A 22,595-nucleotide genomic window follows, 5' to 3' on the forward strand; every position below is an offset into this window, starting at 1 on the left:
TTATGAATAACTCACATCATTGCCTCAAAGTATCTGAGTTTGTCTTGTCTTTCCACGAGTCTATCTGCATACATGCCTGTAAGAGCCCCTCCCTAATGGTTTTGAACCACCAGCTGTTTCTAGCAAAAGTAATTTTAGAAAAAAGGAACTCTGGAATAGACTAGAATAGAATCGAATAGAATAGACCTCACCAACAGTGAGTACAGCAGGACAATCCCCTCTGTTGGCTGTCTGTGCTGTGTCTGATGCACCCCACGATGGGGTTTCCCCTCCTGCTGCCTGAGGTGGAGCCTGCTGTCCACCAGCGCTCCCAGATCCCTTTCTGCAGAGCTACTCTCCAGCCAATCCTCTCCCAGTTCAGGTTTGCGCCTGGTGTTGCTCAACCCCATGGTCTTAGTTTAGTATCATCATCAGTAAATCTGTCAATTCCTGCATCCAGATAATTGATAAATATATGGAACAGAACAGGTTCTAGAACTGAGCCCTGAGGAACAGCATCAGCAGCCAGCCAGCCATATTCAGAACAACCCTTTGATCCCTGTCCTTCAGCCAGTACAGCTTGTACCTGCTCATTGCACAGTTGGACAGCTTTTCCAGAAGGATGCTGTGAGCGACAGTGTAAAAAGCCTTATTAAAATCCCCAAAAACCAACATGCACTTTGGATTAAGCCTTCCCTTCATCCTCTGGGCAGATGATCTTATCATAGAAGGATAAAAATTAGTTAAACAAGACTCTCCCTTTTTGAATCCATGTTGACTGTGCCTGAAGATTGCATTGTTCTTTGAATGTCTTGCAGTGGTACCCAGTATGATCTTCTCCATAATTTTCCCAGGTCCTGAGGTTAGACTCAAAGGTCTGTCATTCCCTGGGTCCTTCCTCACACCCTTTTGGGTAAATTGGGAAAACACAGACAACTTCCAGTCAGTGGGGATCTCCCTGGTCTCCCAAGACCTTTTAGATGGTCAAGAGGAGTCATGCCGTAACATCCACCAGTTCCATCAGTACTCTGTGATGAATCCCATGGAAACTCCATGGACTTGTGACCATTCACCTGATACAGATGGTCCCTTACACTTTTAGTGTCCAGGACTGGAATTTGACTGTTCCCACACTGGTGGTACTGACTCAGGGAACCAGGCCACACAAGGCCTGTCAGTTTACTAAAGACAGAAACACAAAAAAAAATAAAATAAAAAAAAAAATAAAAAAAAAAAGCATTGAATGCTTCTGCTTCTTCTTCATCCCTATTAGTCAGGTGACCATCTTCAACACACTTAAGATTTTTGCACACTTAGATTTTTGTAAGTTCTGCAAAAAATTAGTATCTATGTGCAGGAGAAAGAAAGCCAAGTCAGGATTTCTGTAGAGCATGAACTCCACAGTTAGTCATTTATGAGGCTTCCTGGCTGGCAGCTGGCAGTGCACATACTAGCCAAGGTACTAGAACACTAGAAATTAGCTGCATCCGGTCACTTCTCTTGCTTAAATTGGAGGGACATGAAAAATAATGACAGAAAACACAGAGGATGAAAATGACTAAAAATGAGAACTGAACTGGTAATGTAAGTGAGGAAGAGAGGAGTCTGATTCTTGGGCTCTTTTTGCTAAATGGCAGCACAAATATGGGCTACATTAACAGAAATCACATTTCATTAGGCCCAGTGTTCACCCATTTTCTTCTTTGAGAATGAAGTCTGTTGTCTTTCATGGTTGCCATGTTTCAATAGGTAGATATTGGTGTTCATAAATTATTCGTTCCTAGGCATTTAGAGTGTACCCAACATGGTAATACTGAACAGCCAAAAAAGCTTTTGCTGTAGATGGAAGCAGGTTAGGGTGCCATCATCTAATACTTTTTTTTATTTTTCTATTTTCCAAGAACTGACTCTGTTTATTATTGGAACAGAATGTAGGAATACTTGCACTGATAAGAGTGTCAAATAATGTAAGCTTATCCTAGTTGAAATATTCCACACAAAGTTGACATTGAGAGATTTCCCTGAAGAACAAATAATATTAATAAAAATCAGTAGTCAAGTCTGTGCTGGTTTTGACTGGCGTTGAGTTAGTTTTCTTCACAGTGTCTAGGTTGTCTATATGGCTGTGTTTTGGTTTTGTGCTGAACACAGTGTTGATAATGCAGATATGTTTTTGTTATTGCTGAGCAGGGATTGCACTGAGCCAAGGCCTTTCCTGCTTTTCACATGGCCACGCTGGTGAGGAGGCTGAGGGGTGCGTGGGAGGCTGTGAGGGGACACAGCTGGAACAGGTGACCCCAAACTGACCAAAGGGATATTCCAGACCGTATGGCATCACGGTCAGTGTAGAGAGTTGGGGGAAGAAGGAGGAAGGAGAGGATGTTTGGACTGATGGGGTTTGACCTCCCAAGTCACCCTTACTGTAATGGGACCTTGCTTTGCTGGAGATGGCTGAACACTTGCCCAACCATGGAAAGTACTGGATTAATTGCTTGTGTTGCTCTGCTTGTGTGCGTGGCTTTTGCTTTCCCTGTTATAAACTGTCTACATCTCAACCCATGAGTTCCTTGCTTTTCACCCTTTCCATTCTGTCCCCAATTCTGCTGGTGGGAGAGTGAGGGAGCGGCTGCCTGGGACTGGGCTGCTGGCGGGGTTAAATCACCACAAACCCCACAAAGCAGAGGTTAAAAGCGGCTGAAGCGCCGTCCCGGAGCACTCCCGCTGCAGCGTCTCCCCCACGGCCCGCCCGGCCCGGAGTCCCCGCCGCGCCCCCGGGCCCCGCCCCCGGCCGGGATTGGCCGCTGCCCCATCCCTGGCTCGTGATTGGTCGGCGCGGCGCTGCGTGCGGCGCGATTGGCCGTGGCGCGGCGGCGGGCTGGAAGCGGCGGCAGGAGCGGGCGGGGTGAGTGTGGCTCCCGCCCCGGCCCGGCTCCGCGGGGCGCTCATAAAGGGGGCGGGCGCCCGTAAAGGGGGCGGGTGTGGTCGGGGTGCCGGGTGGAGTTGCCGGTAGTTCTGGGTACGGTCGTTTGTGCTGTGGAGTATCGGCCTTGCTCCTTCCTCCCGGAACGGGCCTGCGGCCGAGGGCGGGGGCCTCAGCTGGTGGGTCGAGAGGGCACCGCGGGTGGGCCATGGTGGCCCCGCGAGTGCCCGTCCGTTTGTGGGTGCGGGGGAACCGGCGGGGCGCACAGCAACAGAGCGGACACGGGCAGGCCTTCGGGGGCAAAGTGCTTGCAGTTAATTTCCTTTTTTGTTGTTGTTTTGGTTTGGTTCTTGTTTGGTTGGGTTTTTTTGTTGTGTTTTGTAGTTTTTCTCCCACAGCGCCAGGGCAGTGACTCAGTATCCCGGGGAAGGGGGAGGTCCCTGCGCGGGGTCTGCCTTGTGTCAGCCAAAGCACCCGCGGGTGTGAGCGGGGTCACGGGCGAAGTGACATCGCTTGACATCGTTTCAGCGAGGTTGTGAAACGCTCACACTTCTCTCTCTGCTTGAGGAGGGGAGGTCCGAGCCAGCAGAGCAGCCCCCAAATACAGGGTTCAGAAGGAACGTGCTTTGGGCCCAGAAACCAGGGGAGATTTGTCAATGATTGTAGCTGATGCGCCTTTTCTTCCACACGAGTTAAATTAATTAACTGTAGTTATACTGCACGGGATGGGTTTTGTACCTGGGAGAGAGTAGCACCTCCTGCTGCACCTTTAGCAGTTCTCTTGAAGTGCTTGTCTGGAGCAGTGTTGGCTGTGGTGGAGCTGAGTGTTCTCAGGATGTCCTGCACACGGGCTTTACTGGGTACTGCTGATGAATTAACACTGTGAAACATATGAGTTACACACTATGTGAATCTCCATGGTGCACGAAAACTTAGAAAGTGTATTTTAAGTTTAGAGGCTGTGTACTTCATAGGGTGCGTTTGAAAGCTTAGAGGCTGTGGTTAGGTCCTTTTTCTATACTGTGACATACTCAGCACTTCTTTTTTTCTGTGTAGTTCTTGATTTGCATTTGTCTGTGCACACAGTTAAGCAGTTTAGAAGAATGACTTTTGATTGGATTTTTGCCACACTATCTTGAAAAAAAAAATGGACTGTAGCAATGAAGAGTGATGTCAAACTGTTAGTGTTCTCTTTAGTGCACAAATGAAGAATACATACTTTATGGATTGAAGCTGCATTTGGGAGAAGTATGCTTATTTAAAATTGTGTAAGCAAATGTATGTAATAAAATAAGTTTATTTGTAGCTGAGTCAGACTCTCACAGAATTGATTTCCTGCTCTTTCCCATGCACTAAAGAAAGGAAGAAGTCTGGAAAAAGTTGATCATAAAAGTCTATATTTTGAAGTTGCATTAAAGTGCAGGATCAGGAGATTCCTATGAAATAGGCCCGTTTTTTAAATTTCCTTTGCTGATATAGTGAATTGCAGTGCAGTCTAGTAAGGTGCATGAGTTCTTGACAGATCAAAGCCTCATCAAAATAAGAAATACTTATGAATTGTTGCCTTGTAAAGCTAGCTGATCCCATGAAAATGTGTACTTCTGCAAAAGCAGTTTAGCATAACAAGTGACAAACACTGATAGGACGTATTGGATGAATTCCACAAACACTGTATGGGTATTTGTTGCAAAAATTGAGCTGGCATTGCTACCATTTTTACACAGTAATCTCCCTGGTGGCCCATAGTACTTGTTGAGCTGTGTTTGTTTTGATTATTGTACTCTGAGGAAGGCTTGAATGAATCCAAAAGTGTTATTGTGCTGTACAGCAGCAAGGGCTGTTTTTGGGGCAGACAGTCCCCAGCTTGTGGTTTCCAGGGTGGGTCGCGTTCATTTGGCATCTGAGGTAATTGGAGGTGTGGATGTCATTTGAAGCTGTGACCATAAAATTTACCATTCTGTCAAGGCTTGTCCTAATACTTCTGAATAGTATTTTGAACGAAGTATGGGGAACACATTTGTTCTAATTAATTTATTCATGATACAGTAATAACCCCCTCTGCATTTTAGTGGATAGGTCTAGAAGTCCGGTAGAGCCCACTGCAGTTACAATCCTGCTTCAGCAGTCTTGTATCTGTATGTTTAGCAGTGTATTTTGGCAGGTTCTAAAGGGCTACTTTGTTTATTTCAGTTGGAAAGTGTATTTAAAGACTTAATACTGTGAAATGACTTCAAATGTGGAATAAGCAGAGATAAACCCAGACTACTGGAGAAGGACAGTGAGCTCACCTTGGCCTTCTGTTCGGAACATCCATGGACAAGGGGTAGTGTGCTTGTCCCTAAAGGACACATTGACCTGAACCAGTGTCTGAAACTTCCGCTTCTGTGGTTTTGGTAGCCTGGACTCAAACAAAACACACTATGCAGTTTATCAGGGAATGTCCTGAAGCACTTGTAGTGATGCTGTGCACATTTAATATGGGGGCAGCTGTTTGAGCTGTGCAAGGGTGCAAAAATGCAGTAGTTCTCACAAGAATCTTTGTTGTCATACAGGCCACACCCGGCTGTCTGTTTTTGTGGAGCAGGGCTATGACTTATTTATATGGGAAATTGAGGTAATTATTGATGAGCTTGTAGTAAGGAGTGCAATACTCTGCAGGAATGACAGAGTGGATGGTCATGTAAATTGCTAAATGCTCATGTGTTGTGGTGGGAAAAAATATTTATGAATTCTGCTGCCAATGGCATTAATCATTCTGAGTGGTTTTAAAACAGCTTTTCAAATTTGATTAATTTCAAGTGTGATGTTTTTGTACTAAATCCTTAAGCAGCGTTTCAGGTAACTAAATATGTGACTGTGGAAGTAGAGAATTCCGGCTGGCACGTGTGTGTGTCCTTAACAGTTGTTAAAACTGGACCTGAAAAGTTTGTGGTTGTTGAGATTCTAAAGTTGCCTGTGTTTTTTCTGCATTGCTGTAGCATCGTCAGTATCGCTGTGCTGGAAGCAAAGCAGGGAAAAGAAAATCCAAAGTGATAACAAATTTGAGATTTAAATGATGCCAGTAATTGATGCTATAGAAAAATATAGTACAGAGAAATGGTTCTGATCCTGAGGGTAGATTGTGGATTACTGCTCAGGAGATTAGTGATAATTGGGTATACCAAAGGGTCCTATCATGTCAGCTTAGTGTCAGAATGTTCCAAAAAATTCAAGAGCCCTAACCCGGATGATTTTAAACAACAGCAAAATCTGCCTTATGTTTTAGTGGTGCTATAGTTGACTTCATATGTTAACTAGGTGTTTATTCATTATGCGTTTGGTGAACCAGGTATTTGTAGTTTGGCAGCTTAAAAAAAATTGTAGTGTAAGGTTCTGAGAGTACTGTCAGGAACCTGCAGCAGTATTTTTGAGGCCTGAAAATTAGCTTCTAGGTAATGGATCTGTAGTATGTTTCCATTATTCAATAAGGTGCTTTAAGTGAAAAGTAGAGGTTTTTAAAAGATGACCAAAAAAAAAAATCAAGTACTTGTACCATACTGAGTAAACCCAGTGCAATTTTGTACAGCATATTGATTGTGTAACCTTCCAAAAATTTTGAAGAAGAAAAAAATTAATAGTGATTTATCTTCTGTGTGCAAACAAGCAAATAGTGATAGATGATAGTGTTGTAGCACCAGCAGTTTGGAGGAAAAAACCCACAGACTTTCCACTCCACCCAAAAGTAGATATGTAGGACTGTGATTCTAGCTTGGGGGCAGAATAAGTATCTAAAATTCTGGAGCATTTGTTTAGGGAAGTGACCTCAAACAGTTATCTTGTCAGGCTTATCCTCTATCCCAGCCCTTCCTCCCAGTGATTCTTCGCTAGATGTTTGTTTGAATACCTTTCTTTGGGCTGTGTTTCTGATGGGTATTCTTCAGCCTCCCCAGGTGATCTGTTGGAGGGATACCGTGTCCCTGCTGGTAGAAACATTTCCCTTATGTCATTTCCATGTGTTGTTTCCATGTCTCAGGGAAAACAGTGATCATTTTTGAAGCAAGGTATTTAAAAACCACATGCAGAGCATAGGAGCTGATTTACATTGTTGGTCAGGATACAAGGGTTACTTTTCCTGTCTTGCAGTCTTCACGCTAATGTGGCTCTATATGTTGCTATTTGCCAAAACACAGGAAAACATTGACTTGAGTTTTGTGTATTGTGGTCCTCTATAATCCTCCACTGCCCTTCTGCTTAGCTGGACATTTAGTAATTTAGTAATTCCCTCAGTTGTGTATTCCTACATGACAATAATATCCCATGCTTCTCTTTTTGAGAATGATCTTACTTCTTTACTGGCATATTGGAATCACCTCAGATTCTATTTCATGAAACTTCAGGTAAGCTCTTCTGTCTGCTGATTGGATCAGAGGCTTTTGTTACTCTTGTATCCAAGATACAGAATTAAGTTTATGAAAGAAGAAGAGTTGAAAGTGCTGAGACTTCACTGTTCTTCAGGAAAAAACCAAAACCAACAGCAAAACAAAACAAAAAACCTCCAAACTTGGAAAAAAATTTAAAAATTGCTTTTACTGCTTCTGATGGTGGAGGTTTGATTACATGTTTTGGGTTAAGTTTGCTTTAATAAAGACAGTTATATAAGATGATAGGCAGCAATGCAAAAATACATCTTTGGGTCTTCTAGTTGATGAATTATATCTCTCTGTCTTGTAAGAGTTTCCAGGGCCTGCACTTCCACTTTGGGATTCTTTTGTCATTTCTACTTGCTGTGTTTATCGGGGGAAAGGAAGTGATTGTTCTGGTTTCTTAAAGTATTTTGGGGTATCTGCACTGACAAAAGTAGAAGTGTACCTTTTCTGCTTAAAGTGTAGAAAAGTCTTGGCATTTTGTTGATTATTGGCTTCTATTTGAAGTCTTTCAGCTCCAGAGAGATGCTTTTTCCTCTGGAAAGTTTGTAATCAGAACTTAAACAAAAGTACAAGATGTGAGAGTCATATGAAGAGAGGACAGATATGGGGGTAGGGGTTGGTGACTGAATTTCTATACATCTCCTGACAAGCAGTAGGTAAAAATTGTTACTTCTGTGCCCTTAGTTTAATGCACCTATTTAGAATACAAAAACTTGTGATATTGGGGAAGGAGAGAGATAAGAAAGTTTGCCTGATGATTAGCAGCACATAGTAGTGTTCTGCATTAACAGAACAGATTGCTACAGGGACTACTGGCAAAGTTAGGCTTTTTATTCTTAAAGTTACAATGCTAGCTTTCTAAGGGAGGAGGGGGCTTGCTTTTCCTTGGTTAGTACATGGCATACACACTGTTCTCGTCTTTAAAAGCTTTTAGTACTGCAGTTGCTTAATCTTCCCTCATGAGATTTAATGTGTAATTTCTGCTGAATGTATTAGTTAGGATAAAAGCTGTAAAACTGATTATTACAGTGGTAAGGTAGAGCTGTCAGTTTATCAGATCAAACAGAGGATTGAGGATTTTCATCAGGGGAGATGAATATGATGCATTCAAACTATTTACAGTTTTGTGTAAGAAAGTAAGGAGAACTGGGCTAAAGTCAGAGCAAGTCAGTGAAAAAAACCCTGTAAATAGTGCAGGAGTTGGGTATAGCATTGAAGCAGATAGACTCTAAGAGGACAGTGTAAAATGTGTACTGGAATCGCTCAGTTCTACCACCTCAGCTGTGCTAATTCGAGAGCCTGCTGAGCTTCTTAAATACGAAGACAGACTTAGACCCTCAGAGAAGGAAATCTGGCAGACCTGAGTAAGTTCATGCAGGCTGCTTTAGCTTGAAGCCAACCATTGTAGTCGTATCTGAAGCTGCATCAGAGCAAGCCTAACTCTGGCTCCTTGGCTGAAGTGACCGGATGGCAAACATCAGCATAGGGGGATTCTGTGCCCTCGTATTGGTCAGAAGAGCCTGGATGAGAGAATGGGAGCTGTGCAGGATCTTCGACTCTAGGAGGATGTCTAAGGACAGAAAGGAACTGCATCAAGATGGTCATTTTTAGCAACTCGCCCATTCAGTCATTTCTGTATGGAAGGTGATGACTGGGCTCCACTTACTAAGGGAGAGCTCTGGACTTGAAGAAATTTTGTGTCTCTTCCTCATGACTTGTCCTGTGAATATAGCTAACGCATTTCTTTTAGAGCAACCACTGATACTTTCCTGCATATACTTTAATTCACTCCTGTTTGTATAGTGGCAGCACTTGCTCCATTTCAAGTCTGGCGAAACTTTTTTCATAATTTGTCTAGAGTTGTGAATTGTCTATGATGATTATATGGATTGTAACAGGAGGTCATTAATTGAGATTTGGAGTATACAGACAATGTCCAAAATACTAATCAACTTATTTCTTTTAGCCTGCATGTTGATTAATGCTTTGGTAAATGCAGAAATGTAAATATTTGTAAAATTAATTGTTATAGGTGTAATAGTAATAGACTGTAATATTTCAGGACTTCAGTTTTGCATTTATGGCACAAATTGCATACAAAACAGCAAGCTTTTGGGGAAATGCAAAACAGAAACCATTTAGAATTTAAGTGGAAGGAAGCTGCTGTTAGTTTGCTGGTGATCATTTGCCTCTCTTGGGAAGAGTCTCAGATTGGTATCAGAATATTTTGATATGATCATGGTTTTTGGGGGATTTTTTGCTTTAAAACTTAATCTGAAAGGTAAAAAAAAAAACACAACTAAGCAATATTATTTTAATTTAAAATGAAATCAGTAGTGGGCCAGCCTGTGGGATAAGTGGGACAGCTTATTGAATTTGGACCACAGGCTACTTCCAGCCTCAGGCAAAGAGAAGGAACTATACTGAGTGAAAATATTGACTTAGTGGAATTTGTAGCTCAAAGGAGAGTTCAGAATGACCTGGAAGGTTGATGAAAAGACAATGCCTGGAAAATAAGTCCCTGAAGCATATTCCATTTATCAATGTACCTGTAGCTGAGCTGATACTGCTTATGGAAATAATCACTACTGTGTTCTCAAATATCCTAGTGAGGAGCCTAAAGTCACCTCTAAACCAGAGAGTTAGAGAAAGAACTTTTCGTTGAATGGATTGGATCCATAAGAAAATAGTTTGAATTTTGCTTATCATCCAGTGTACTGTTTTCAGCTGGGATAGAGCTACCTTTCCTCACAGGAGTTTGCATGGGACTGTGTTCTGTATTTTTCTCTGGAAACATCCCTGTGTTGATAACACAGGGATGTTTTCATTATTGCTGGGTGGGGCTTGCACTGAGCCAAGACTTTTTCTGCTTCTCACCCCACCAGTGAGCAGGCAGGGGTGCACAAGGAGCGGGGAGGGGACACAGCCAGGACAGCTGACCCCAGCTGACAATAGGGCTATTCCAGACTGTGTAGCATCATGCTTAGCTGGTAGGGGGAAGGAGGTTGGCCAGGGTGCTCCGACTTTGGCACTGTCGGAGCATTGTTGGGTTGCTGGTGAGCAATTAGGGGGTTTTTGCATTATTCATTTTCCTTGCTTTTATTTCTTTGTCCCCTTCTTTTTTCGTTTTTTTTTTCCTTAAAAAAAAAACAAATTCTGAAACTGTCTTTATCACAGCCCATGGGTTTTTTCACTTTTACACTTCTTGTTCTCTCTCCTTTTCAACTGGGTGGGAGAGTGAGTGATCACCTGTGTGGTGCTTAACTGCCTACGAGAGTTAGACCCTGGCATATGGTTTTCTAAGGTTTAGATGAATCCCAGACAGTGAAAGTAAATTTTAACTGAATATTGATTGCTTTGAGTATTAATTTGCTAGTGTATGTAGTTTGAAGCTTGAAAGCATAGTAAAAAAATGAAATCATTTCAGTGTTAATCTGTTCATAGAGGCAAGAGAAGGAACTTGTAACAGTAGGATGTTGTTTCAGTTATTCAAATTGAAATATTCCTCTCCTTTTTTGGGATTATTGTGTGCTTTTCTTCTGTTAACTGAAATGAAGTCATCTCTTTGCAGTCCTGAGCAGTGGTGCTTAGCAAACTGAAAATTCTCCATTCTAATTCAATTTTTTTTTAAAAAAAATCATCTGCACTTGGAAGCTTTCAATACCTGCAGGAATGAAAGAGATGTAGAGTACTGGTTCCAGGTAAAGAATATTAGATAATACCTTTTAAAAGACAATGTGAATACTTCTACCTGCAACATTTATTTGAGTTGATCAGGGGTGTGATTTCATTATGATTCACAAATAGTCAGTTAAGGGAGAGGGTGTGAAGAATATGAGTTGGTTTTAAGTTTGGCCCAATTGACAGTCAAATGAATTCATATACTTCTGGAAACAAATGCAGATTTATTTTTTTAAGATGGTAAACTAGAAAACAGTAATTGTGTCAGTATTACGTGCATTCCCTTTTCAAACCTTGAATGTGAGATCTTGTTGTTGCCTTGTAGAAGAAAATGTTTTCTGTAATTCATAGATGTCAGAGAAAAAAGAACAATTTAGTAGGATAAAGGATTTCTTTTTACTTCTGTGTCAAGTGTTGAGATTGGGTCCAGAATATGCAAACAAGTTATTTTATGAATGCTAGGAAAACCTGAGGAAGACCATAAAAAGGTGCTAGTTATTAAAAGAGTGAAAAAAAAACTTCTTAGAGAACTATTTGGGCCTAATTTCACATTTCTTAAAAAAAAAAAAAAAAAAGAAAGAGCTAGTTAAATACTTCCTGCAGCAGGAAAGGATGACAATCCTTCCCCTCTTTGGGATGAAAACCACTTGGAACTGTTTCCCCCCCACTCCATGCCCACTCCCCTTCCCCCAGCCACGTTCTCTTAAGCTTTTTCCTCCTGTGTAATAGGCCCACACAGTCTGTAAAGAGTCCCTCTTCAGCTCTCTTGTGGCCCCACTTTAGGTACTGGAAGGTTGCTGTAAGGCCTTCCTGAAGCCTTCTGTTTTCCAGACAGAGCAGTCCCAGTTCTCTCAGCCTGCCTTCATAGGAGATGTGCTCCAGCCTCGGATCACCTTCATGGCTCTCAGTCATGTACTTCTTGACCCGAGAAGGCTGCTGCTCTTGTCACTAGTGCACAGGGTGTGAGAGAGTTGAGGAGGTAGGAGAGAACAAAAGGTAATGGAGAGGAGAGTAAAGGGAGGTGGCTGGGTTTTAGTGGGTGAGGACTGGGTCCTGCTAGCATGTGTCACAGCAGGAAATTCCAGTTGTCCTACATCTGGCTCTGTAAATTGGTTTGAGATTTTTTTGTTGTATTGTGGTCAAGAGTGTGGATGATTTCTGAACACTAGATTACAGCTAGGTTGTGAACATGTGTTGGCATGCATCTACTCTTGAACACTTCTGGAAAAACGGGTATTTTTTTTCCTCTTTATTTTTAAATCCTTGTGGAAGAGGACAAGTTGGTTAGGTAAATCAGATGGATTTGGTCTAGATTCTGAGGCTTTCTGTGCTATAGCCTGTAATTTGCTGTCTCTAGGGAGTAGTATCCTTAGCGCAGTATTGGTAGAAGTAAAGAGGAAGCACACCACTATGTGTCAGTGATTAAGGCAGTGCCTGTTAAGAGCTGGACTTACCTGTTTGAGAACTGTGCATTTTAGGAGACAGTCTCTCCCATTTTTTTAATCCACCTCTGGTAATCCAGAATGCTTTCCTTCTCGTGATCCTTTTGAGGAATTCGGGTGACTGTAACAATGTTTTGGAAGTATGGAGGTGTGTGTATAACCATCTTCAGCCAGAGAAGTGAATAAGTAACTTGTTTGCCCTGTTACTTATTCGCTGGTGTGTTGCTTCTCTAAGACTGGTCAGTTTTGCAGAAAATCAGTGAATATTGGGTGCGCTTTGAACAGTTCTACTAAACTGAGCTTCTGAAGCAATACTTACTTCTTAGGCTGAGCTGGCCTGGAAGAAATACCTGAGAGAGGACATTGTGTCTCACAGCTTCATTGCCTGAAGGGTTTCTTGTAAATTGATCTCAGCATTCACGTGCCTAAATGCTGCTGATTTTAGGCAAATAAATGCATGCCTCCTGCTCTTATTTTTGAGATATTTTGTATCTAGGTAGAAGTTAGCCTCTCCTGAAAACCAAATATGACATCAATACTTATACAGTAAGTGGTGAAAGCTTTCACTATTTTGATCCAATAAATCTTCCCCAGGACAGAAGAATAATAACTAACTGTCTGCTCTATCTTCTACGAACAGTTGAATATGTGATGAGATACTCTGTATGCAAGAGCATTATTCGGAATAAAAAATGTAGTGCATTAAACAAATTTTGCACGATTTTTCAAAATGAAACATTTGCATTCAGAGAACTTGACTCTGTTGACTGGACATCTGTTTTTGAACAATACTGATGTTTTAGAGAACAAAATGAAATTAAGAGTTAGGCAATTTTGTTGTATTTTTACCTTGTGTGTTTCAACCACTTGTTTGAGGACAGATTTCTACATTGCTGTTTTGATTTTCTAATCTAACTGTTGGATTTTGCTCTGCAGATTTGGATGTGGCTGCTAATTATCAGCTCCCTCTGGCAGTTTGCTGACCAGCCATGTTGTAATCAAGGGAAATTTCAGGATTGTCAGAGCTTGGTTGAATAAAATTAACTTGCTGGTTGACTTAATAAGGATATTAACTATTGGCTGACTAGCTGGGAAAATGAATTGTCAGTCGTCTTTTTCTTGCATTAGTTGCCAGGATTTTTGTTGTGCCAAGACACCAGAATTTTTACCTTTCTAAAGATTGCAGGAGTGGTATAGTTAACAACCAAACAAACATTTTAGGTTCTGGTTTTTAATGTAGGATGGCCAGGTCCGGACAAATACCCAAAAATATGTCCAGGGAAAATTATGTGTACTCAAACTCCATAGAGCTTCATAGATAAATGAGGAAAAAAAGCCTCAGATGCCTGCTAATTTTTTTCTGCAAAGGTTCAGTCTCTTTCATATGTCTCTGCTCATAGATACTCTCTTTTTAAGTGTAATGAAGAGATTAGTTGCACAGCCAGGAAATAAAAAAGCTTTCGTATTTTTCTGAAGTTCATAATACTCTATGTTAATGGTTGCAAACTTTATCTTCCTTGTGTTTAACTTTTTAATTTGGTGAGTTTAAAGAACAGAAACTTTGAAATGCCATATCTAGTAAAGATTAAAAGTGACTTAGAGGGACACAAAGAAGTCACTGTATGTCTGAAATAGTGAACTTCTGATTGCATTTGTACAAGGAACAGCATCTGGGCATGAACCTATGTGTTAGATTAATACCTGATAACAGTGCTGTATTAAAATCTCTCATTATTACAATATCAGCAGCCTTTCTCCACTGTTTCTCAAGTTCCTTTGTACTCCTTATCCCGTATTTTCTTGGTGAAAGCTGTAAGTGTCATTAATATGAAAAACTGCTCTAAGAAGCAGTGTGTGGGCAATGCTTTGTATAGCCATGCCTGAACATTCTACCTTTAGCAGTAAGAATAAAGCCTTCTCCCTGTGACTTTTGCTAGGAGGTGTGATTTGATTAATTATACTTTTCCAGTCACAAAGATAAGCTAGCTAGGGCTGCCTGAATTGTGCTGTATTACCTGAAGGATTTTCCTTTATAGTGCTTGCAAATCTTTTCTGCAAGCTGATATATGTGTTGCGTCAGATTTATGAGCAGGGTGAAAAAACCAAAAAAGCTATGACATCTGGGCTTGATTTTTTAATTTTTTTTTTTATTAAGTCTGTTATTGACTAAAAACATGTTAAGATGGGGGCACAATCAGTGTTTGCCAATATTATTTAGCGTAGATGAAAACTCAGTTACATGCTTTCATAACATATGGGCCCAGAGCACTTCATGTTTTTAATAATCACATTATTAATGAAGCTTAAGACTTTAGAGAAATAGAAAATTCCTTGCTAAAAAAAGTATATCAAAGTGGTAGGGAAGAGGGAAACTGCAAAAACATATTGCTGTCTAACAAGTGTCTGTCTTTTTCTTTCCTCCATAATCTCCTGTAGCAATGGGGCAAGGACTTGGCAAAACTGCCTGGCCCAAACCTGCAGGAGCATATCAGACTGTTACAGGTGGAAGATATGGAAGAAGACATTCCTATGTTGGGTTTAGACCATTTTTGAATAATCATGACAGAGATGGACATCAACAGAATGAAGACTGCAAACAATTAGAAATGGAAGATGTTCAGAAAGAGAATACTTTATGTATGTATATTCTTTGTGTATTTACCACTTAGGTGCAAACTGGGATGCTTGGGGGTAGAGGAGGAAGGTGCACTGAGAGCCATGTAAATGGCTCATGTTATTGAGCCACAAATAACACGTAAAGTACATTCTGTATGTCTTTAATTTGCCTTTATACTAAATTTCATTTTATGAAGTATAGATAATCTAATCTAATAAATCCATACTAGGCTGTGTAGTTTTGCCTGAAGAGCATTCATAATGACTTAATGCATTCTAACAAACTAGATAACAATAACCTTGTATAATTCAAATTATTTTGTCTTCAAATTAAAATTCACATTTTGAAGAGAATACCTATTCTAACCTTCTGTTTGGAACTAGGCTGTGAAATATTTGATGCATCATGACCCAGGTTGTTCTGTCTTTGTCAGCCATAGTAAAAATTATTTTAAGCCTATAGAACATCTTTGAAAGTCCTTTTTTTATTTGTTTGTACCAGTTAAGCCACTTCCCTTTTTTGTTTAATGAATATTGGATGTTAGTATTTATCAAAATGCCTTCTGTGACATTAGCATCTGAATAATAATTTAATAGAGGAATACAGAATGGCTTCTTGGATTAGAAATATGGTCCCATATCTTTGGCTGAGGTCTTCAGCTTAAAAAACCCCATTTGATACAGCCTTAGATCTTCCAAAGTGCCTGGGAGTAAAGGACTTGGGCATACTGCTCAACACTGGCTGAATATGGGCCGTCTGTGTGCCCAGGTGGCCAAAGGCACCTGGCCGTTGTCAACAATAGTGTGGCACCAGGGCAGTGACTGTCCTCCCTGTGCTGGGCACTGGTGAATCCACACCTTGTCCAGTTCTGGGCCCCTCAATTTAGGAAGGACATTGAGGGGCTGGAGTGTGTCCAGAGGAGGGAGCAGAGCTGGGGAAGGGTTTGGAGCACAAGTCTGGTGAGGAGTAACTGAGGGAGCTGTGGGTGCTCCGCCTGGAGAAAAGGAGCGGGGTCCTTCTTGCTCTGTACAATTGCTGAGAAGGAGGCTGGAGTGAGGAGTGTGAGGGTCTTTCTTCCCAATAACAAGTGATAGAACAAGATAAAATGTCCTCAGATTGCACCAGGGGAGGTTTAATTGGCTGTTAGGGAAAATATCTTCACCAGAGGGGTTGTCAATCATTGGAACAGGCTGCCCAGAAAAGTGGTGGAGTCGCCAGTTCTTAGAGGTCCTTAAAATGTGTATCCATGGTCTAATGGTGGACTTGGCAGTGTTAGATTTATGGTTGCTCTTGATATCTTAGAGGTCTTTTTCAACATAAGTGATTCTATGGTTCTACAAGGTAGCTTTTTTTTTTCTCCTTCCCTTAGAGACTATTTTGAAACTGCTTTCTTATTCTAATTTTGTTTTTCTTTTTAAATGATAATGGCTTAGTGCTTTGTTCTTGTAATCTGTTGTGATGTAGATAATATTTGGGTGGTTTTTAATTTTTTCTAATTGAAGTGTGTTTACTGTTGTCCATGCTTCATACATTTTCTATGCTTTCATCTAGTTGAAGGTTTATTTCCTTTAAGGTAGTGTTGATGTTTGTGGAGATCTTCCTACTTTCTCTCTATAACACTACCATATTTCTTGTTACAGTTACACAGACAGCAGCATGCAGTTATTTTATGGGTCATTAGATACATGCGGTTTAAGGGTGTATTATCTCCCTCTTTTTAATACAGTTGCTTTGTATGTAAATTAGTCTAATAACAAAACACCTTTCCTTTACATTTGTTCATGTGTTTATTACCAAACAGATGAAGTCACCTCAGCCACTCCTTGTGTGGCTTATCCCTGCTGGTTCTTCACCATCTTCATGGCCCTCCTCTAGACACTCTCTAGTATCTTTATATCTTACATGGTGGTACATAAAACTGCCCCCAGCACTCGAGGAGATGCCGCCTCAGCTTAGAGCACAGTGGGACAATCCCCTCCCTGGTCTGGCTGGTGATGCTGTGCCTGATGGCCCTCAGGACAGGGTTGGCCCTCCTGGCTGCCAGGGCACTGCTGACTTATGTTCAACTTGCCATTGACCAGGACACCCATGTTGCTTTCCATGGTGCTGCTCTCCAGCAGCTCATCAGCATCTTCCAATTTAGTGTCATCAGCAAACTTACTTAGTGTACCTTTGAGTCCTCTGTCTAGGTTGTTTATGAAGATTTGAAGAGCATTGGGCCTGAAGTGGAGCCCAGTAGAACCCCACTAGTGACAAGTCACCAGTGTGATTTCACTCCATTCCCTGTCACCCTTGGTGCCTGACCTGTGAGCCAGTTGCTCACCCATTACATGATGTGTTTATCCAGCTGTGGGCAGTTTTGTCCAGAAGGATCCTATAAGAGGCAGTATCAAAAGCTTTGCTAAAATCCATGAAGATTACATGAACTGGTTCCCTTGATCCAGTAGGTGGAATACCTTCTTGTAAAAGGAAATTAGGTTTGACAAATAGGACTTTCCTCTCATGAAACCCTGCTGGCTGTGACCAATGGCTGCGTTGTCCTTCAGGTTTTTCGCCACACCAGAACAGTCATCTCTAATTTTACTAGTAACTGAAGTGCACTGACAGGCCTGCATTTCCAGGGTCATCCTTGCCCTCCTTGAAAACTGGGACAGCATTAGCCAGTGTCCAGTCAGCTGGGACCTCTGTGGATTCTCAGAATTGTTCAAAAATCATTGAGAGAGGCCTTGCTATGACATCAGCTGGCTTGTTGACTACTCTCTGATGAATCCCATCAGGCCCCTTAAATTTACACGGATTCAGCAGGAGCAGCAGATCTCATACAAGTTCAGGGCTGACTGGGAGTTGACCATTCTCATGGTCATCGTCCTCCAGCTCAGGGCACTGGGACCTCCTTGGAGATCAACACTCTCTTCATCAGTCTTGAAGATGGGCAAAGAAATCATTTAACATCTCTGCCTTGTCTCTTTCCCTGTCTGTGAGGTGACCATCCTTTTCCTGTAATGGGCTGATGTTATTTCTGCACTGCCTTTGCACTGACATACTAAAAAAGCTCTTTTTATTGTCCCCCACATTTCTGACCTGCTTCAACCCCAGTTGAGTTTTGGCCACATGAATTTTCTCCCTACAGTGGCAGCAGCATGTCTGTATTCCTCCCATGTCACCTGACTTTGCTTCCACAGGCCATACACCTTCTTTTCTTGCTTTAGCTCCTAAAGAAGATCTCTGATCATCCAAGTTGGCCTTCTGCCTCACTTGCTTGACTTCCCAACGTTTTTGGAATTGCCTATTCCTGTGCCCTTGGGACGTCGTTCTTAAAAAGCGACCAGCGCTGACCCCAGCAACCTTCCAAAGCATTTTCCCTGGATCAGACTAACTAGTGCCCTAAGCAGCCTGAGGTCTGTTCTTCTCATGTCCAGAGTTTCCTTCTGTCACCAGAGACTTTAAACTTGATCACTTCATACTCACTGTGGCCAAGACTGTCACCAGTCTCCACTTGGCTCATGAGACCCTCTGTTATCAAGCAATAAATCAAGGAGGGCACTTATCCTAGTTGGCCCATTTAGTACCTCTGCCATGAAGTTATCATCCAGGTGCTTTAGGAATTTAAGAAACTGTGGAAGGTGGGTAGAAGGAGATATTATTGGAAATATTAAAAATATTACTGGATTTGTTCCTTGGTAACTTACTGTGTGTGACTCTGCTTGGGCAAGAGGAGTGGACAGGATGATCTCCAGAGGGCCCTGCCAGCCAGCCTCAGCTCTTAGCAATTTTGTGGAGGAGCTTCAAGATTCTAATTAGTTAGATATAGTATTTTTTCCTGGAAGCCAGACTCCTGGTGCTGATGGGCATAGCTCTCATAAGATTCCAGTGCCAGGAATTCACCAACCTAGTCATGGAGTAACAATTTAGATGAGATTTTGGACAAAATAGTCTGGGCTATTTCCTTGGTTAGGAGTTTAAAAATTACTTGAACAAGGGATTGATTTTGTAGTAGCAGCAATATACGTGTTTTTACCTTCTTCAGCTCTTTCTGCTAGATTTGATGTTTATTGTCTCTTTATGCAAGAAGTGTTCAAGTGTAATATAACTAAAATGCATTTGTGATGAAGCAACTATTAACTGTAATACCACATTCAACCCTGCTATTTTCTTCTTATAAAGAGTTGCACTCAAAGGTGCATATACAAAATACAGTTCTCTTAGTATGTAATTTATAGTAGCAGTAAGTGGTTTTATCTGAGTGTGGCAGAAGGCACAATTTAGCCAGTTAATGAATGGGTAGTCAAATATGGAAAGAGATGTTCTTTCAGTTTTCCAGTTATCTTATAATTCCCTTTTATATAAACAATGTAAAAATTCTGCTTGTGTACGTGTTCCTTTAATCCTTTTTTCCTTATTATATCTGTAGCTGGAATTGTATAATTTAGATCTATTTCTATAGACTTAGTTTGTATAAATGAGAAAGTAAATATATTACTGAAGAATGACTGCATCTCTGATAAATGTTTCTATCACTTTCCACTGCAGTCCTAGTAAATTATCCCTTCTTTTTAATGAACAGTTGTTGCAGATGAGAATATTTCTTTTGGTTTTGATTATTCCAGTGCATTCTTTCTTAAAGCTTTCTCTGAAGGTTCCAGTCCATTGGTTCAAGTTTCTGCTGATTTATTAGATGAGCCTTTGTCAAAAGATGCTGGCACTAGAGAACCTGTTTGCCAAAGTGCATCAAGCCAAACTTCAGAAGTGACTGCGTCACCATGTTCTGTGTTCTGTTACGGTCTAGAAGGCAACCAAATCTCACAGGACTTTATGAATCCATATGAAAAATCTGAGGACCTTGCAGAATACACATCTGGAGGGCGTAATAATTTGAATGCTAAAAATGGAATTGCTTTTGTAAACATTGACTCCTATGAGCCAGATAGCAGTGATGGAGAGGAAGAGGATGCTCAATACAAATATTCTTGGATAAGAGAAGCAGCAGGTCTAATTCAGGGAAGACTAGATAACATACTTTGCCAGTGTGAAAAAGAGGTGGAGTCTCTTAGTGACTTACAGTCCCGACTGTCTGCTTTCGACCACAGCATTTATAGAGAAAATTGTGAAGAAGCAGGACCAATGCCTTTGGCATGTCCAAACAATAGGACACTTAAATCTGCTGAAGATAAAGCTATACCAAAAATTAGCCTGAGTGGTGACAGGTATGAAACACAGCGGATAAAACATACAGTGGATGTTGGAATTGGAAGCCCCATACCAGTTGCTGATGTATTAAACATCAGTGATGGAGAGACTGACCAAGAAAATTCACCTGAGCTAGTAGTGAGACCTAAAATTAGAAAACAAAATACTGCAAAACAGCTGGAGAGAGAAAATCATCTCCCTAGTGATGATGAAGAGGAAAGTGATTCCTGGAGGAGAATTGGAATTGCTGATGTCCAGCAATGCCATCCTGAGTGTCCCTTGAGAGATGGCAAGGAAGAGATGAGTTCTGGTTTATTCTTTCTCTCAAGAATGCATAGTGATCAAAAGAACAGAGAAACAGACTTAAGAAGACAGGCAGTAGCTCAAGAACAAAACAATGTTCTAAGTGACAGTGCTTTTTGGAATGAGTTTGAAGACCGCAACAGACATTACTTAATGTCCCACAAAGATGAAGACAGGTAAAATTTCATTTTTATATCTGTTTTAGTGTTGAATCTTTTGTGTAAATAATGTGCAAAACTGAACATTATGTTAGCCAATGAGACATAAAAACTTGAAGCATTTCAGAATATGATCAGATAACAAGATGCCAACTTTTCCTTTCAGTTCTCCTTCACTCCCTTGGTAATGTAAAAAGCCTTTCCTTATGTCTGCAGTCAGAGCATCTTATCACTGAGGGATATTATTTGTTTATTTTTATTTCATTTTTACTGAGCAGATGGAGGGCAAAGACTGAAAGCCTTGTTGAGCTTTGAAAGTTTCCTTCTAGGGTTATTCTTCAGGATTTGGTTTTTTGCTACCAAATCTCAGTTTTTTGTATGGCAGCCTATTTATGTTCCTGTCTCCAGCCTTTTGAAAGAAATTGTTCTTCCTTGTAATATCTGAAGAATAACTTGATAGGGTTGCTTATAATCCCTTTTTTAATGGAAATTCTTCAGACTAATAGGTATTTCCAAAGTAACTATTAATTATTGCAGTTTTAGATTTATAAATTGCTTCAACCTTGACACAAGAAGTAGTATTCAGGTTCCTCCTGTTTTGAGCTCTTCACCTAAAAGACAGGCTAATTTGGATAAACCTTACACGTTGATTAACTTCTGTTTATAAAATGTCGGTTGAGAACTTTTCACCATGACTTGGAATTATATAACTGAGTTATTTGAGGGTAAAAACATTGCTAGCTTTCTAATCATTTATGGAAGATGCAGTAGTGTTTGTGATGGCTTTCTTCCTATTTTTCTTCCAGTTTGCTTTCATCTTGTTGACTCTGTTCCCACAGCATTCTTTACAAGACATGTCTTCTGGATGTTGATGTGGCTCTTTTGTGCATGTGCTTGCCATTCATAAGCTAACCTGCTTAGTAGATTGTGTTTCCTGGGGTTTTGTAGAGAGAAAAACATGAAAATTAATTTGCATAAAATCTTGTCCTTAAAATATTGCAGAGTTGCAACCATGAGAGAAAAAAATGCATTTTAAAATGCAATAGTAGACATAGGGGCTTTTTTTCTTCAAGGTGTAGGTTTAGGGTCCTGCACTTGGGGGGGATAACCCCCAGTACCAGCACAGACTGGGGGCTGACCTACTGGAGAGCAGCTCTGCTGGGAAGGACCTGGGTGTGCTGGTGGGTGACAAGTTGACCATGAGTCAGTCGTGTGTGCCCTGGGGGCCAGGAGAGACAGTGGGATCCTGGGATGCATTGGGAAGGGTGTGGCCAGCAGGTCAGGCAGGTGATCCTGCCCCACTTCTTGGCCCTAGTGAGGCACATCTGGGATATTGTGTTCATTTTTGGTCTCCACAGTTGAAGAAAGATAAGGAGCTCCTGGAGAGGGTCCAGTGGAGGCCACAGAGATGATGAGGGGTCTGGGGCATCTCTCCTATGAGGAGAGGTGGGAGCTGTTCCTGGTCAGTCTGGAGAAGAGGAGACTGAGAGGGAACCTCATTAATGCAAATAAATATCTCCAAGGTGGATGCCAGAAGGATGGTGGCAGACTGTCTCTTCAGTGGTGCTCAATGACAGGAACAGGGAGCGATGGCATAAACAGAAACACAAGAAGTTCTACCACAATAAGAACTTCAGATTGAGGATGGCAGAGCACTGGAACAGGTAGCCCAGGGATGTCACAGAGTCTCGCTCTCTGAAGACATTCCAAACCCACCTAGGACCGTTCCTGTGTCACTGGCTCCAGGCCGGATTGCAGGATGGCAGGGAGATTGGACTGGATGATCTTCAAAGGTCCCTCCCAACCCTGACAATTCAGTGATTCTTAGTAAAGGTACTTGCAAATGAATCCTTCCCTTGTAAGGTTTACTTTTCAAAAATTTTTGTTTGTGCATAATCTTTT

At 41.3% G+C, this 22,595-nt stretch overlaps 1 protein-coding gene across 4 annotated transcripts in view; it reads left to right on the forward strand.

Moving 5' to 3' along the window:
* Positions 1-2,840: 2,840 nt before the first annotated feature.
* PJA2 (praja ring finger ubiquitin ligase 2) overlaps positions 2,841-22,595 on the forward strand; it is a 32,261-nt gene continuing 12,506 nt past the window's right edge. For 2 of the 4 annotated variants that reach the window (XM_069002625.1, XM_069002628.1), the window contains exons 1-3: positions 2,966-2,995; positions 14,865-15,065; positions 19,670-20,711. In XM_069002625.1, coding sequence (XP_068858726.1) covers positions 14,867-15,065; positions 19,670-20,711 — 1,241 coding nt within the window. In that variant the 5' untranslated portion in view covers positions 2,966-2,995; positions 14,865-14,866. The other 2 variants (XM_069002627.1, XM_069002626.1) reach the window with 2 other exon arrangements.

This window comes from Aphelocoma coerulescens, assembly GCF_041296385.1.
Source record: "Aphelocoma coerulescens isolate FSJ_1873_10779 chromosome Z unlocalized genomic scaffold, UR_Acoe_1.0 ChrZ_unloc_scaf_1, whole genome shotgun sequence".
NCBI classification, from domain to species: domain Eukaryota; kingdom Metazoa; phylum Chordata; class Aves; order Passeriformes; family Corvidae; genus Aphelocoma; species Aphelocoma coerulescens.